A 14,066-nucleotide genomic window follows, 5' to 3' on the forward strand; every position below is an offset into this window, starting at 1 on the left:
GCCCATCTCCGCAAGCCTCTGGCGTCCGCGCGTAGATCCGTCCTTAGTCTTATCGATAAAGGCGACGGCCAGTAGCCGCCAGGAGCTACGTCGTTGCACCAAACACCACGACGCAGCTCCCCGCTACAACACGGGCAGGCACACACGCTCTGTGCCCGCAGAGCTTCCTACTTGCACTCTCCGACATCCCGCTGTACCACCGCACCTTTTACATACCTTAGTCGGCTGCGGAGCGTTCTTGCACCCAACTACTGGCATGCGAGTGCGGCGACAGTCCCGTCTTCCACAAGCCTTCCGATCATAGGCCGCAGCCATGGACATTTTTCAGGCCGTTTCCGGCTACATCACCAAGATGGTGTCAGCCGGCGACGTTGCACAGGCTCAAGCAGCTGCTAAGATGAAAGTGCTCTTGCTCGACAATGAGACTGTACGTAGTCGTTGATACAGCCGCGTTGCGATACCGCTGACAGTTGCAGGTGCCGATTGTCTCCTCCGCAACCACGCAATCTGCTCTTTTAAATCACAACGTCTACCTCACCGATCGTCTCGATAATCAAGAACGCGAAAAAATGCGACACCTGCGATGCCTAGCCTTCCTTCGCCCATCGTCCGACAGCATACAGTTTCTCATTGACGAGCTGCGGGAGCCGAAATACGGAGAATACCAGATTTGTATGTCTGAAATCTACACATCTATTTTGCCAGGCTGGATTTCTGACTGACACAGACTTCAGCAACATCATCAAGAAGAGCGCGCTCGAGCGGCTGGCGGAGGCTGACGATCATGAAGTGGTCAAGGGCGTCATGGAGTACTTTGCTGACTTCTTGGTGATTAATCCCGACTTATGCTCAATACGTCTGCCTGCGCGACTCTTCTCATCTTCGCCAGAACTCTGGAATCAGGACAGTCTATCTCGCACAACAGAAGGCGTGATTGCACTTTTACTGTCGCTAAAAAAGAAACCACTGATTCGATACGAAAAGAACAGCCTTCTCTGCAAGAAATTGGCTACAGAAGTCCGCTACAATATGACGCAAGAAGAGCAGCTGTTCGAGTTTCGAAAGACAGACACGCAACCGATCTTGCTGATTCTTGATCGACGAGAAGACCCAATCACTCCTTTGTTGACCCAATGGACTTACCAAGCTATGGTTCATGAGCTGCTTGGCATTGACAATGGCCGGGTCAATTTGAGTGACGTACCCGACATCCGACCAGAGTTCAAGGTGGGTCTTAGAAAACCTGCACTACAAGCCTGTGCTAATGAGCGTGTAGGACATCGTGATCAGCCAAGACCAAGATCCCTTCTTCTCCAAGAACATGTATCTCAACTTTGGCGATCTCGGTCAGAACGCCAAAGACTACGTCGAGCAATTTGCTTCGAAGCAAGCTTCGGGTCAGAAGCTGGAGAGCATAGAGGACATGAAGCGATTCGTGGAAGAATTTCCTGAGTTCCGTCGCTTGTCTGGAAATGTCACGAAGCATGTCACTTTAGTTGGCGAGCTATCTCGTCGCGTTGGCACTGACAACTTGCTTGACGTATCTGAGCTTGAGCAGAGCCTCGCCTGTAACGACAATCATTCCCAAGACGTCAAGACCCTCCAGGCACTTATTCAGAATCCTTCCGTCCAGCCCGACAACAAGCTGCGCCTCGTCGCGATCTACGCGTTGCGTTACAACACGCACTCATCAAACGCCACTCCTGCTTTGTGCGACCTACTCTCTGTCGCCGCTGGCATTCCGAAATACCGAGTCAATCTCATCCCTCGCCTTCTGGCGTATGCATCCTCTCTTCAAACGGCTTCAGGTAACACCGGCGGCCTTCCCGATCTGTTCAGCCAACCAACCGGTCTATTTGATTCAGCCCGTGCTCGGTTCAACCGCGGTCTGCGTGGTGTTGAAAATGTATATACCCAGCATTCCCCGCTCCTCGAAACCACCCTACAAGATTTGATCAAGGGCCGCTTGAGCACAGCAGCATATCCTTTCGTGGAGGGAGGTGGCCAAACGCGCGACAAGCCGCAAGACATCATCGTTTTCATGGTTGGCGGCACGACGTACGAGGAAGCGAAGATGGTGGCTCAGGTCAATGCTAGCAGCCCTGGCATCAGGGTGGTTTTGGGAGGTACGGGGGTACTCAACTCGGCCGAATTCCTGGGTCAGGTCGAGGAGGCTGCTGAATCTTGGCCCGAACCAAGAGAGACAACGGCAGCTGGAAGATTGAGGAGAGAAGTAGGCAGATGAGTTAGTGCTCAGAACTACAAGAATTGCTCATAAAGTGGACATGGAAGCATAAATAGTCCTCCCAGCGACGCCACCATCGTGTAGTCGCCGTGATCGAGCGGAAACTGTTCATGTGTAATAAGCCGCGTAGGCGGACAAGCATAATCCTCAGGCACTGCTTTTCAGGAGAGGGTCACGAACGATTTACCAGTGTAACCAGCACACCGTCTTCATGGCCATGAACTCATTTAAGAATGGATACAAAAACATGCGGTCGCTTATCGATATGTATTGCCAATAGAGGTAGCTTCGGGTGTTGCCGCGGAGCCTTGCTTGCAGTTCTCTCTTATCTACACTTCCAAAAAAGGCAAGTCTCTTATCTGGACAACAAGATTGTCTGCATTTTAACCTCACTCCTCCATTTTACTTCACTTCATTTCTCTCTGCCCTCGAACTCCTTCTACAATCTTTCAACTCATCTGCAACATGTTTCGACATTTGGGTCACGCTCAAATGGACGCCCCAGGGGACCCTCGCTTTGACTCGGGCATTACGTACTGCTTTCGGCAATAAGCTTTTAGTCTCAAGCGGAGGCGAAAGCACGCGTGCCACCCGGTCACTTTGACAGCATTCGCGATGAATCAAGATCGAGGAAATACCGCGACGATGGCGATCGATTATCCCCTGGCGAAGTGTCCTCTGGTTCTCAGGGAGCGGAATTCGCATCCTCAGGGCGCACCCGTGTGCCTTTCGAGAACAGGTCCAATCTCGACTGCTTTCGCCCCTTGTTCCCGAACACAGCAGGCAGGCGAGACAGGTCAGCCGGCTGTGCGGAGTGAGCGGATGTGGTGCCGAGGAGTTGTTCAAAAATGACGGAAGATTCGTTACGCGTGAGCTGCTGCCACTGCAGCCATCCGTGCCATCATCGACATTTGGAAATGCATTGCGGCGCTAGAGCGGACCCCAGTGGCATCTCTGTAGCGACTACTATTGCGAGTCTCGGTAATATGGAGAAGGTCTGTGAACGCTTCCTTTATGACCCAGTTTCCGACTTCCATCTATTCATCCCGTCTCGTACAACATACATCCCTGCATCGCTCCTCGCTTTCTCTCCTGTCATACCCATCAGAGTCGAGGTGACAAAGCGGTGGCAATCATGCCTTCCAAAGTCGTCTCGGAGCTGGTGGACTTTGACATAGACCGCTACCTTAACCCTTTTGTGCCACACAACCGCGTCAGTCGGCTCCCAACGCCCATAGCTCGATTCCTCGGCCACAGAAATGGATCCTTCACGGAGCCTCCAGCCCTCGTGCAGTGGTTTTCCGCTTTCTTCGGCGCCTTCATCGGCATTCTCTTGGTGGGCGCCATTTTCAAATACGCGCCAGGAATCACCAACCATAACCCACCCGTCATTGTCGGCTCCCTGGGCGCAAGTGCCATTCTGGACTACAGCGCCATCCGTACGCCGCTCGCACAGCCGCGAAACTCGGTCCTCGGTCAAGGGCTCAGTGCAATCGTCGGTGTGGCGATAGCGAAAGCGTTTCAACTCAACTCAAACTTCCAGGACCTACAATGGATCGCCGGAGCTGTGGCTTGCGCGTGCGCCGCGCTCGTCATGTGTGTTACGAACACCGTGCACCCACCCGGAGGCGCCACCGCCGTTATTGCTACGACCCAGCCGATAGTCATCACTATGGGCTGGTGGTATGTCCCAGTCACTACTCTGGGAGCAGTGGTCATGCTTGTCGTGGCGTGTCTGTGGAACAACATCCTTCGTCAATTTCCGGTTTACTGGTGGACACCGTCAGATGTCGGCAGCAAATTGCGTGACGCTCGTTCAGCGGATGAGAAGGACGAGGAGAAAGGTGGAAGGAAAGATTCGGACACGAGCAGGTACGCAAGGCCAGGATCCCACGATCTAGATGAGGGTTCGCTAACAAAGGTTGACAGCCAAAATACGCTTCGACAGGAGTCCACCAACGCCTCTACTGTGGCACCACAAGCCAGCCCAGACCACATATCGATATCCGCGGATGCAATTAATGTTCCTAGTCACGTAAGGTTGTCGCACGATGAGAGGGCGGTACTGCTTCAGTTTCAAGAGCGGTTGCACAAGTCGTGAGGACTTTCATTGGGAGGACGAAGTCGCAACGGTCCTGGTTCTAGATACTACATTGTGCATAGCTCTGCGGTTCAGCATGTTGATATGAAGTGAATAATATTCTGATCTACTTGCTTTCGTAATCGTGAGTTTTGCGAACCGTGTTTTTCATTTTCCAGATAGCACGCCATCAGAGACATACACCTAGGCAGCCTGTGGGGTCTGCGTGCTCAGATAATCTTTGCGGAACGGGTTGGCGTCCGTCTCCTCGCCACGCTTCAGCGGCGTCCATTTCGGGTCCTCCTTGAACAATCGCAGAGCCTTCGTGTACTAAAATCGGTTTGTCAGCCTACGCCACTCAGTATTCCGCACCACCTCAGCATAACTCACGTTCTGGTCGTCGGTCGTAAAGCGGTGGTAGATGCCGGCGGGCATGATCATCAGATCGCCCTTCTCCAGCCTGATGCGCACCCAATCATCCTCCTTGCCTCTGACGTCGAAGTATCCACCGCCACCAAGGATGTACCTGATCTCTTCGTCCTCGTGCAGGTGCTCGTGGAAGAAGTTCTTCACCTTCTCTTCGTAGCCGGGCAGCAGCGTCGGCGAGATCTCGATCTGGTCGCGGTTCTTGTAGGAGCGCTCGGCGGCGATCTTGTCTACCGATTCGAGGTCGTCGGGCAGGTAGTAGTGTGTTACACCGAGCGCGGCCAGGTATTCGGGGTCGACCGGGCGGCCGGAGTCATGAGGGAGGCGCTGGTCGCCCTGGGTTGGTGTTAGCCAGGCGGGGTGTGGTGACTTGGAGGGACGCTTGGATGTACCGGCAGGTTGTCGAACCAGTAAGCTTTCATCGTGAGTTATGGACTTGCAGTGTTGGTTTGAAGGTATTGGTATATTAGAGAAGCCGTCGCAAAAGAAACAGTGTTGAAGAGATGGAAGTCGGAAAGTTGCTGACCCAAGCACGTCATTTTCACATGCGACGCTCGCTTTTTGGCCACGTTCGAGCACGTGGGGGCTTCACAAACCATCCATACGTAGGTAAAGAAGGCACAAGTCCTACTTCTATATCCAATCAAAACGTACACCCCAAAAAACAAATATAGCAATCTAGCACATAAAAAGCATAATGCGCGGACGAATTTTTCATTCGGATGGGGATATGTAGTGGCCTCCAGCTGTACTCTAAATGGTCTTATCGCCTGACAACAACATGATCTTTTCTAGTCCGCTTCTTCAACATATAATGACTTTTAGTATTTATTCTCCGTACCTCATAAACGGCTGCCGTGGGTAGCCTTTAGTTCCAGCCCATAGTGTTCTTGAGCACAACCTCTTCATCGCCCTTGGAGATCAGTTTACCGACCTGGTAAACCTTCTCGCCGGCCTTCTCGAGAACTTCCGTGGCCTCTTTGACCTTGCTCTCCTCAACGACGATTACCATACCAAGACCAGTGTTCCACGTCCTGGCAAATTCACGTTCACTAACACCTCCAGCCTTCTTCATCCATTTCAGCATTGGAGGCACTGGCCAGGAGCTGCAATCGATCTCCGCACCGAGATGCTTGGGCAGCATGCGCGGAATGTTGTCTTCGAGGCCACCGCCAGTGATGTGCGACATACCCAGAAGCAGGTCCTTGTCCACAGCGGCGAGCAGCGGCTTCACGTAAATCCTGGTCGGCGTGAGGAGCGATGCACCGACGGTCTTTGAGCTGTCCCAAGGTGCTTGGTCGCCGTACGAGAGGCCAGCTCTCTCGACGATCTTGCGCACAAGCGAGTAACCGTTCGAGTGTGCGCCGTTGCTGCCCAGACCCAGGAGGATGTCGCCTGCCTTCATTGACTTGGTCAAGGGAAGAACTTTGCGGCCCTTCTTGAGCGCGCCAGTGGCGGCACCCGCCGCGTCGAATTCCTTGCCCTGGTACATGCCAGGCATTTCGGCGGTCTCGCCGCCTACAAGCGCGCAACCGGCGTCGATGCAACCCCTGGCGACACCCTCAACGAAGCGGACAGCGTCAGGTACAGAAAGCTGAGAGCAGGCGTAGTAGTCCATGAAGGTGAGGGGTTCCGCTCCCTGAACGACGAGATCGTTGACGTTCATGGCAACGAGATCGATACCGACAGTGCTGAAGTCATCCATCTCGAAGGCGATTTTGAGCTTGGTGCCGACACCATCGATGGCCTGGATGAGAGTCGGGGCTTCTGCGTAGCCGGCGGCGGTGAAGTCAAAGGCACCACCGAAACCGCCAATGTCCGCATCTGCACCAGGACGGCGAGTGGACTTGACAGCGGCCTTGATGCTCTTGACGAGCTCGTTACCAGAGTCAATGGAGACGCCGGCGTCAGCGTAGGTCATGCCGGCGACTGCCTTAGCAGCTGAGTCGTCGGCAATAATAAGGCCTTCATTGGCAGGCTCGAGCAGCTTCCATTGGCAGGTGATGTTCTCCTTCTTGAACTGGTCGATCAGGTGGTTGGCAATCCCGTCAAAGTTCTCGGTGGCAAGGGCCAGGATGGTCGGTCCAGCACCTGAAAGGCAGATACCGAGCAGACCTGGGTGAGATTTAGGGGTGACCGAGTGCAGAATTTCTGTGAGGCCGGGGATAAGGGTCTTGCGGTAGGGTTGGTGGACTCTATCTTGCATGCCGTCGTAGATCATGTCAGCTTGAGGAGGCGACTGGCCGAGAGCGGTGGTCAGAAGCGCCACTCTTTGCAAGTTGTAAATGACATCCTGCTTTTCGTAGCTAGTCGGAAGGACGCCTCTCGCGCTCGCAGTGCTGACCTCGAACTGGGGAATGATGGCGATGCACTTGATCTCCTTGGCCCAGGGGAAACGGATGTGCCTGCCAATGTCACGAGGAGGGACAGGCGGCTTCAGGCCAGTGTCTTCGCCACCCTGTGGCGCGGGAAGAACTTCAGCGAGAGGAATCTCCTTACGCTTCATGTCCTCAGGATCGAGTTCCTTGAGGTAGCTGCCAACAAAGCCACCGTAAAGAGCAGCGGCCACATTGTCAGGGTGTCTCTCGATCATCAAGCAGAAATCGAGCATGCGATCCTTGCTTAGTTCAAGCTTGCCGACAGCACTACCAAGTGCGACACCAGCAACAACAGCAGCTCCAGAAGATCCCAAACCACGACCAAGAGGAATCGGGTTGACGATGTGCACGTGTGTGTTCGCGGGGAAAGCCCTTTGGTCGTGGCATCGAAGCACATACAACGCAGTCTGTGTGATCAGGTTGCGCTCCGGGTCCAGAGAAACGTCTTCCTTGCCCTCGCCCTCATAAGTGATGCGGCAGTTCAGCGGCGCATCCTTAGAAGAGGCATCGTCCAGAGTAATCTGCAGCTCCAGCCAGACCGAGAGGGCGAGTCCAATGCAGTCGAAGCCAGGCCCGATGTTGGCCGACGAGCAGGGAACCTTGATAGAGATCATGGTGACGAGCCGGAGAGGCGCTGGCCGGAGAAAGTGGACAGAACAGTCGTGATCTCCGAAGCGGAACTATTCTGCTACGTAGTATATCGTCCAGCAAAGGACTGGAGTCCAATGGCCTCGCATGGTCCCTCATAGCGGCATCGGCCAGTCATATCCCCACAATCTTTTCTGCGCGCAGCGATCTGCAGCCAGGCTCGGTCCGCCGCAGCCCGCGTCAGAGCAGGGCATGTGAAAGCTTGAACTTTTGTGAATTGCGACACGCGACTCGGCTGGTGATAGTGTCCACAAGCACTCCTGCTCAGAACGCTAGGCTGCCTCCGAGAGACAAAGGCAGTCATCATGGCGACGAGCAATGGCCGCATCCAACCCAACAGCTGGGTCTTTCTCCGACTTGCCTCAGACCTATTGAGGGCTGTTGAAATCAAGCCAAACACGTAGGTCCATTTGCGACGGCTACCACGCCTCATTGCATGACTCCTGCGAAGCCAAGCTGAGAATGGCGCAGGATCATCGAAATCGGCAAGTACGGCTCAGTTCCCTCCAACCTCCTCCTCGGCCGCCCACTCTATTATACCTACGAAGTCCTCGAAAAGCAAGAGGGGGAACTGTACAGCCGTCTGCGTGCCGTCCCGCCTAGCGAGCTGAACGCAGACGTGATCGCTGAGGAAGCGACTCCAGACGAGAGCAGAGCAGAGCCTGGCACCCCTAGTGGCAGCGGCGGTGAAGGGATTGACATCGTGGCTGATGATGGAACCGTGATCATAAAGAACAACCGGCTCACCATCGACGATGCCAGTCGACAAGCGCTGTCGCATACCGAAATTGAGGAGTTGAAAAAGAGCTCTGGCGGTAAAGAGATTATTGAACAGATCCTGGCGAACCATGCAGGCCTAGATGAGAAGACCGCGTTTTCGAAGGCCAAATACACCCTGCGCAAAAGTAAGAAATACCTAAAGCGATTCACAGTATTGCCGATGGAGCTAGGCTTCTTGATCGACTACATTATGCTGAAGGAGCCGGCACGGACAATGGAGATTAGGGAGGAGACACTTGGATTGGCTATGGCATGGAGCAACGTGCATTTCAGCAAATCAATCGACGGGGACGATAATCTGGGTGTAACTGCACCTGGTGGGAGATGGCTAGTCCTCGACGATACTGGTGGTCTGGTAACTGCTGCCGTTGCAGAGAGGATGAATCTGCTCAGGAAAGATAACACAACCGCTCAAACGCAGGCGAACAATGGCGCACCAGAACCTTCAGAAGTGTCCATGGAAAACGGAGATTCAGACGCGAAACCGCACACCCCAGTCGTCCACCACGACTTCCCTATCCCCGCTTCCTCGAACACAATTACCGTCCTGCACGCCGCAGTACAAGCCAACATCAGCCTTCTGAAATATTTCGATTACGACGGCAACAATCCCGATCCCGATCATCCTTTACACAACCACCTCAAAACGCTCTCATGGCTCCAACTACTCCACCCCGAAGAAGACCCCACGTACCGCGAGCCCGAGACTGCGACACCAGAGGTCATGCAGACATGGAAGAGTGGAAAGCGTGGCACTTATTTCAAGAAGCGCAGACGCTGGGAGCGCTGCAAGGCGATCGTGGACGAGACGCGAGCAGGCGGTTTCGACGGCCTGATCGTCGCCTCACACATTGACCCCTCGACCATTTTCCCTCACGTCATTCCTCTCATCCGCGGCGGTGGTCATGTCGTCGTCTACTCGCCCACCGTGGAGTCACTCGTCAACTTGTCGGACTTGTACTCCAAGGATCGCAGGACAGCTTATCTGAGCGCGCTCGCGCAGGGAAATGAGCCCGACAAGGAGGATTTCCCTGTTGATCCACGGCTTCTCCTCGCCCCGACGCTGCAGACGAGTAGGATCCGAGAGTATCAGGTTTTGCCTGGGCGGACACATCCGCTCATGACGAGCAAAGGTGGCAGTGAAGGCTTTGTGTTTACTGCGAGGAGAGTCATTCCCCTGGAGGGAGGCGTTGAGGCGAGGGGAAACTTTGGCAAGAAGAGAAAGGTCGATCAGGCAAACGGCAGCGATGTGGCTGCTGCTGCACCGTCAACATAGACGAGAAGGTACATGTACAATATATACACATGAAGCCGAGAGGACGATTTTGGTGAAGGTAATTAGTTATGCTACAAGAGCAGACGCCACTTCTATAGCAATGTACACTGAACATCGTGCCTACTCCCCGTCCTCATCATCTTCTTCAGCTTCGTCTCCAGAGCTATCCATTGTCAGAGGCGGCATCTCAAAGTCGCTGCCATCATCGTCCTCGTCATCTTGAGCTGCCGGCGCAGCCTGCGGCGGGAGAGTGACGGTTTGCTGTGATTTTGCGCGGGTGACCACGGTAGTTGGCACAAGGGCTTGCGCGGTCGCCGGATCGGGACCCGGTAAGTCCTGCGGCAACACTTCCGCCAAAGACTCAGCAACGGGAGAGGCGCGGAGTCGTTTTGCTGAGACCTCAGGCTCTGTGGTAGGGGGCGCTGCGCGCTTGGAAGATGTGGTGCTATCTTCCACGGGCACTGCCTCACCTTCCGCAGGCACAGCTTCTTGTTCGCTGGGAGCGTTTCCGAGTTGCTCATCTAGGACACCGAGAAGGTCCGGCTCAGCTTGGCCATCCATCTCGACATCTTCCTGGCCCTCTTCTTCCTCGACCTCATCATCTTCCTCAATTCCACTACGTCGTCCGGTCCATGTGACGGGCATTCTCGGCCTGATGATAGCCTCGACCTCGGCGTCGCCAGGGAACAGTCTGGCCAGGAATGGCAGCAGACTAGCCTGTGCACCCGTACCGGCTGGGTTGACAGGAGGGTTCAGGACGCTTGCCACCAAAGTTTGCTTGTGCTTGGTGAGGATGGCGGTGCGATCAATAGATGCACGGAGTTTCCGCGGGAAAAGTCTGGGGTCGAGTTGCGACAGAGCGATGGGGAGCAAAGCCGTTGCTGCATCATGCAGAGCTGCATTGGCGATTGTAGGCTTGCTGTTTTGCGGTGCGGATGCGTTGGCTTGCTGCTGTCCGCCAGAAATTGGTGCCGAAACGGTGGCTCGGTTATCTTCAGGTAGCACGTCAAAGCAGCATGCCACGAAGAAAGGAGCCAGGTCTGCAATTTCGTCCTTTGCGAGAGAGTGGCCGTTGAAGTTCAAGATCTGTCCGAGCAAGCTGTAAGCCGAAGCGCGGAATTGCTCATCCCCTCGCTCCGCCTTGAAACCCCAGGTCAGTTGCTCGATCAGGCTTGGGAAGATCGAAAGGAGAGCAGCTCCGAAGCGGTGGATGATGGAATGGAGTAGCTGAAGGACAGCAACATGGATGCGAGGGAGCACGTTGTACAGTGCCTCTCTCTCGTCTCGCGAAATCTGGTTGTTCGGCTTGACAAACTCCTGCCTTCCTGAAGCCGGTACTGTGACGCTGAGGAGACGCGTGGTTAGATCAGCGATCAAGCCGATGCGGATAGTCGCTGAATTTGCAGTGGTATTCTCCATGTGTGTTTGCAGAAGCTCTAGCAGCGTGACCACCCTCTCTGCTCCGCTGTATACGCCTTTCCAAGCACCGAGGCCAACAGCATCTGAGCTTTCCATCTCAGCATCGCCAGCAACAGCAAGCTGTTGAGCTGGTACGGAAGGTGAAACGCCGGCCGCAGATCTCCAATCCTCGATCACAGACCGGAACACGCGGTCGCACGTGGTGTGCGTTGCAGTCACAGTAGACTTGAGCGTGTCGTCCCATTTCTCCGAGGCGCCTTGCTTCGGTGCACAGTTGTGCAAAAGCACCAGCACCTTCTGTGCGGTCTTCACATGGCAGTCCACGTAGTGCTGCGCTCCACCAGGAGTGGCAGTTGACGAGATGATCCTGTTCAACAAGCTGCGGAGGTGGTTTTCATGCGTGCGGAAGACTGTGGGATGCCTGGGTAAAAGTGTGGCCAAAGCTTCAAGGATGGTCTGAAGCTCGCTGGCAGAGCATCTCTTGTTTTCGATGTTGCTCAGACAAGACGAAATGAAAGCCGGTAGAGCAGGGGTCGTAATCTCTCTGACCAGGTTCGCGTGATCCCAGGTGAGCATAAAAATGCGTACAAGCGTGATGACCGACAAAGACCGAGTCGTAGGAGGATCGGGCTTCTTGAGGAATCCTAGAAGAGATTTGACCCAGCCATTGGCTTTGCCGAGAACCTCGAGACCGCCAGCCTCAATCGCTGCTTTGACCAAGACGACGGCAGACCACCGACCTTCAATTGTGCGGTCTTGGAGGAGCGTGGAGAGTTGTGTCTTGAAGCGATGAACAATCACGCCGTCATCTGAGTTTTGCTTGGTGGATGGCGCTGTAGATGAGAGAAGATCTCTGCAGGTCCAGAGGGAGCCAGAAACTTGAGCCGCAATTCGTGGAAGCTGCTCGACAGGTGTTGAAGCAATACGGATCGTGAGCTGCTTTAGGATGGCAGCGCCCGGGAGACTGGGCTTTTGCGCCATTTTGAGGCGTCTCGCAGTGTGTGTGATTAGCTTGTCGGGCGACGAACAAGCAGAGGCTTTCGACTTGGTGTAAAAACCCTAACCCTAACGCTCGGTGGCCTCCGCGGCGGAGCATCTTTCCAGCACAGCCAAGATCGCGCGCCGAACCGAGGCTGCGCACGGTCGCTGCGTGGCTGCTATTGACACCCTAAGTATTTACATCAGCGAATCGGAATCAAAGAGGATTTTGGCAGAGGACTGTGGGAGACTCTCCTTCGTGGGCTTTGAGCAGATCCGGCTGGCGCTTCCGTGATGGTCGAAGTGCACAGGCTCATCTCTAAGCTGGTACGTCTTGGCGACCTTTCTGATTTGCGCGTCGACCTTCGGCTGCAAGGTGAGGACCGACTTGCGGTTTGGCATCAGCACCGGAGGCTGAGCTGCGGAGGCTGAATTTGCGGCTGGTGTCGCGTCAGAAGCTGGTGCCGTTACAGGAGCAGGTGGCACGTCAGAAGCCGGAGTTGTACCCGAGGATGCGTTGTTGGCCCCTGCGGTTGGCTGCTGAGGCTCCGTCGAGTTTGCTTGCCGAGTCGTCGTGTGATTATTGGCACCCCGTTACTCGCGATCGACTTGAGCATCTTCCTCTTCCCAGCCGACTATTTCCTGGTCAGTAACGCTGGCGGAGATCGGTATTTTACCACCTGACACCGCACGAGCAGGCGTGACAACACGCTGCTCATGCTGAGGCTCGCCTTTTGGCGAGGAGTCCAAAGACTTGTCCCTGTGGGACGAGTAGACTCTGAGGAGGCAGAAGAAAAAGAAGAAGAAGAAGAAGAACGACAGTGGTGGCCGCAGATGACAGCCGGATCAGCCCCGAATCTAGGATTCAAGACCGAAAAAAAGGTGGCCCTCTGTATAGTCTTGGTCACTACTTTTGCAGTTACAGGACTACACTCTGCTCATGTTGAGGCTCGCCTTGTTGGCGAGGAGTCCGAGCAGTCGTCCCTGTGGGACGATGAGGGGAGGATCAAGTTCATGGCCGCAGATGACAGCCGGATCAGTCTCGAATCTAGGATCCAAAACCGACCAAAAAAAGGTGCCTCTGCATAGTCTTGATAACCGCTTTTGCAGTAACAGGACCACACGCTGCTCGTATTGGCGCTCGCCTTGTTGGCGAGGAGTCCGAGCACTCGTCCCTGTGGGACGAGGGGAGGCAGAACAGATTGATGGCCGTAAGAGAACAGCCGGATCAGTCTCGAATCTAGGATCCAAGACCGACCAAAAAAAGGTCCCTCTGTATAGTCTTGATAACCGCTTTTGCGGTCACAGGACTACACGCTGCCCATGCCGGGGCGCGCGCGCCTTATTGGCGAGCAGCCCGAGCATTCGTCCCTGTGGAACGAGGGAAGGAGGAGGAAGAAGTTGTTATGGCCGCAGATGACAGCCGGATCAGTCTCGAATCTAGGATTGCAGACCGAAAAAAAAAAGCGGCACGATTGTATACTCTTGATAACCACTTTCGCAGTTACCGAAGAGTTCCAAAAGGCGAAGAGAAAAAGAAGGAGAGTGTGAGAGGAGCCCGCTTTGTTTTGTGGCAATCGCGCACCGGCGGCGAACACGGATGAGCCCCACCTTCCTCGCCACTCGCTGCTGCCTGTTTGAGCAAACGGTGACATGGCAACCCGGGGCGGGGGGTCACATGGTTCGTCGGGCACCTGCTTCCACCGGGCATCTGCCTTCACCGGGCACCTGCCTTCATCAGAGATCCAGAGGTGAAAGTAACAATGTTTGTCTACTGAGGCGCTTCACAAATGCCGTGGATTGATTCTTGTCTGTCACTTCGAGACAGCCGTACGG

At 54.7% G+C, this 14,066-nt stretch overlaps 6 protein-coding genes across 6 annotated transcripts; 3 read left to right on the forward strand and 3 right to left on the reverse strand.

The window, feature by feature from the left end:
• Positions 1-107: 107 nt before the first annotated feature.
• On the forward strand, positions 108-2,245 carry WHR41_00539 (uncharacterized protein; the record flags this gene model as incomplete). The annotated part of the gene is made up of 4 exons (XM_069369145.1): positions 108-427; positions 477-672; positions 728-1,227; positions 1,277-2,245. The coding sequence occupies exons 1-4, from the start codon at positions 314-316 to the stop codon at positions 2,243-2,245; spliced, it is 1,779 nt and encodes a 592-aa protein (XP_069233559.1). The 5' UTR covers positions 108-313.
• Positions 2,246-2,789: 544 nt separating this feature from the next.
• WHR41_00540 (uncharacterized protein) lies at positions 2,790-4,459 on the forward strand. Its single transcript, XM_069369146.1, has 2 exons — positions 2,790-4,117; positions 4,175-4,459. The coding sequence occupies exons 1-2, from the start codon at positions 3,381-3,383 to the stop codon at positions 4,344-4,346; spliced, it is 909 nt and encodes a 302-aa protein (XP_069233855.1). The 5' UTR covers positions 2,790-3,380; the 3' UTR covers positions 4,347-4,459.
• On the reverse strand, positions 4,029-5,263 carry adi1 (Acireductone dioxygenase). Its single transcript, XM_069369147.1, has 3 exons — positions 5,144-5,263; positions 4,716-5,087; positions 4,029-4,655 (listed from the first exon to the last, which is right to left on the reverse strand). Exons 1-3 carry the CDS (start codon positions 5,171-5,173, stop codon positions 4,530-4,532), a joined length of 528 nt encoding a protein of 175 aa, XP_069233854.1. The 5' UTR covers positions 5,174-5,263; the 3' UTR covers positions 4,029-4,529.
• Positions 5,264-5,619: 356 nt separating this feature from the next.
• On the reverse strand, positions 5,620-7,743 carry WHR41_00542 (uncharacterized protein; the record flags this gene model as incomplete). The annotated part of the gene is made up of 1 exon (XM_069369148.1): positions 5,620-7,743. One exon carries the CDS (start codon positions 7,741-7,743, stop codon positions 5,620-5,622), a length of 2,124 nt encoding a protein of 707 aa, XP_069233853.1.
• A 225-nt stretch (positions 7,744-7,968) lies between these two features.
• On the forward strand, positions 7,969-9,956 carry WHR41_00543 (uncharacterized protein). Its single transcript, XM_069369149.1, has 2 exons — positions 7,969-8,177; positions 8,249-9,956. The coding sequence occupies exons 1-2, from the start codon at positions 8,083-8,085 to the stop codon at positions 9,831-9,833; spliced, it is 1,680 nt and encodes a 559-aa protein (XP_069233852.1). The 5' UTR covers positions 7,969-8,082; the 3' UTR covers positions 9,834-9,956.
• On the reverse strand, positions 9,954-12,233 carry WHR41_00544 (uncharacterized protein; the record flags this gene model as incomplete). Its single annotated transcript, XM_069369150.1, has 1 exon — positions 9,954-12,233. The coding sequence occupies one exon, from the start codon at positions 12,231-12,233 to the stop codon at positions 9,954-9,956; it is 2,280 nt and encodes a 759-aa protein (XP_069233851.1).
• Between the last annotated feature and the right edge of the window lie 1,833 nt (positions 12,234-14,066).

The sequence above is a fragment of the Cladosporium halotolerans genome, assembly GCF_011745625.1.
Source record: "Cladosporium halotolerans strain TM138-S3 chromosome Unknown Sca2, whole genome shotgun sequence".
NCBI classification, from domain to species: Eukaryota; Fungi; Ascomycota; class Dothideomycetes; order Cladosporiales; family Cladosporiaceae; genus Cladosporium; species Cladosporium halotolerans.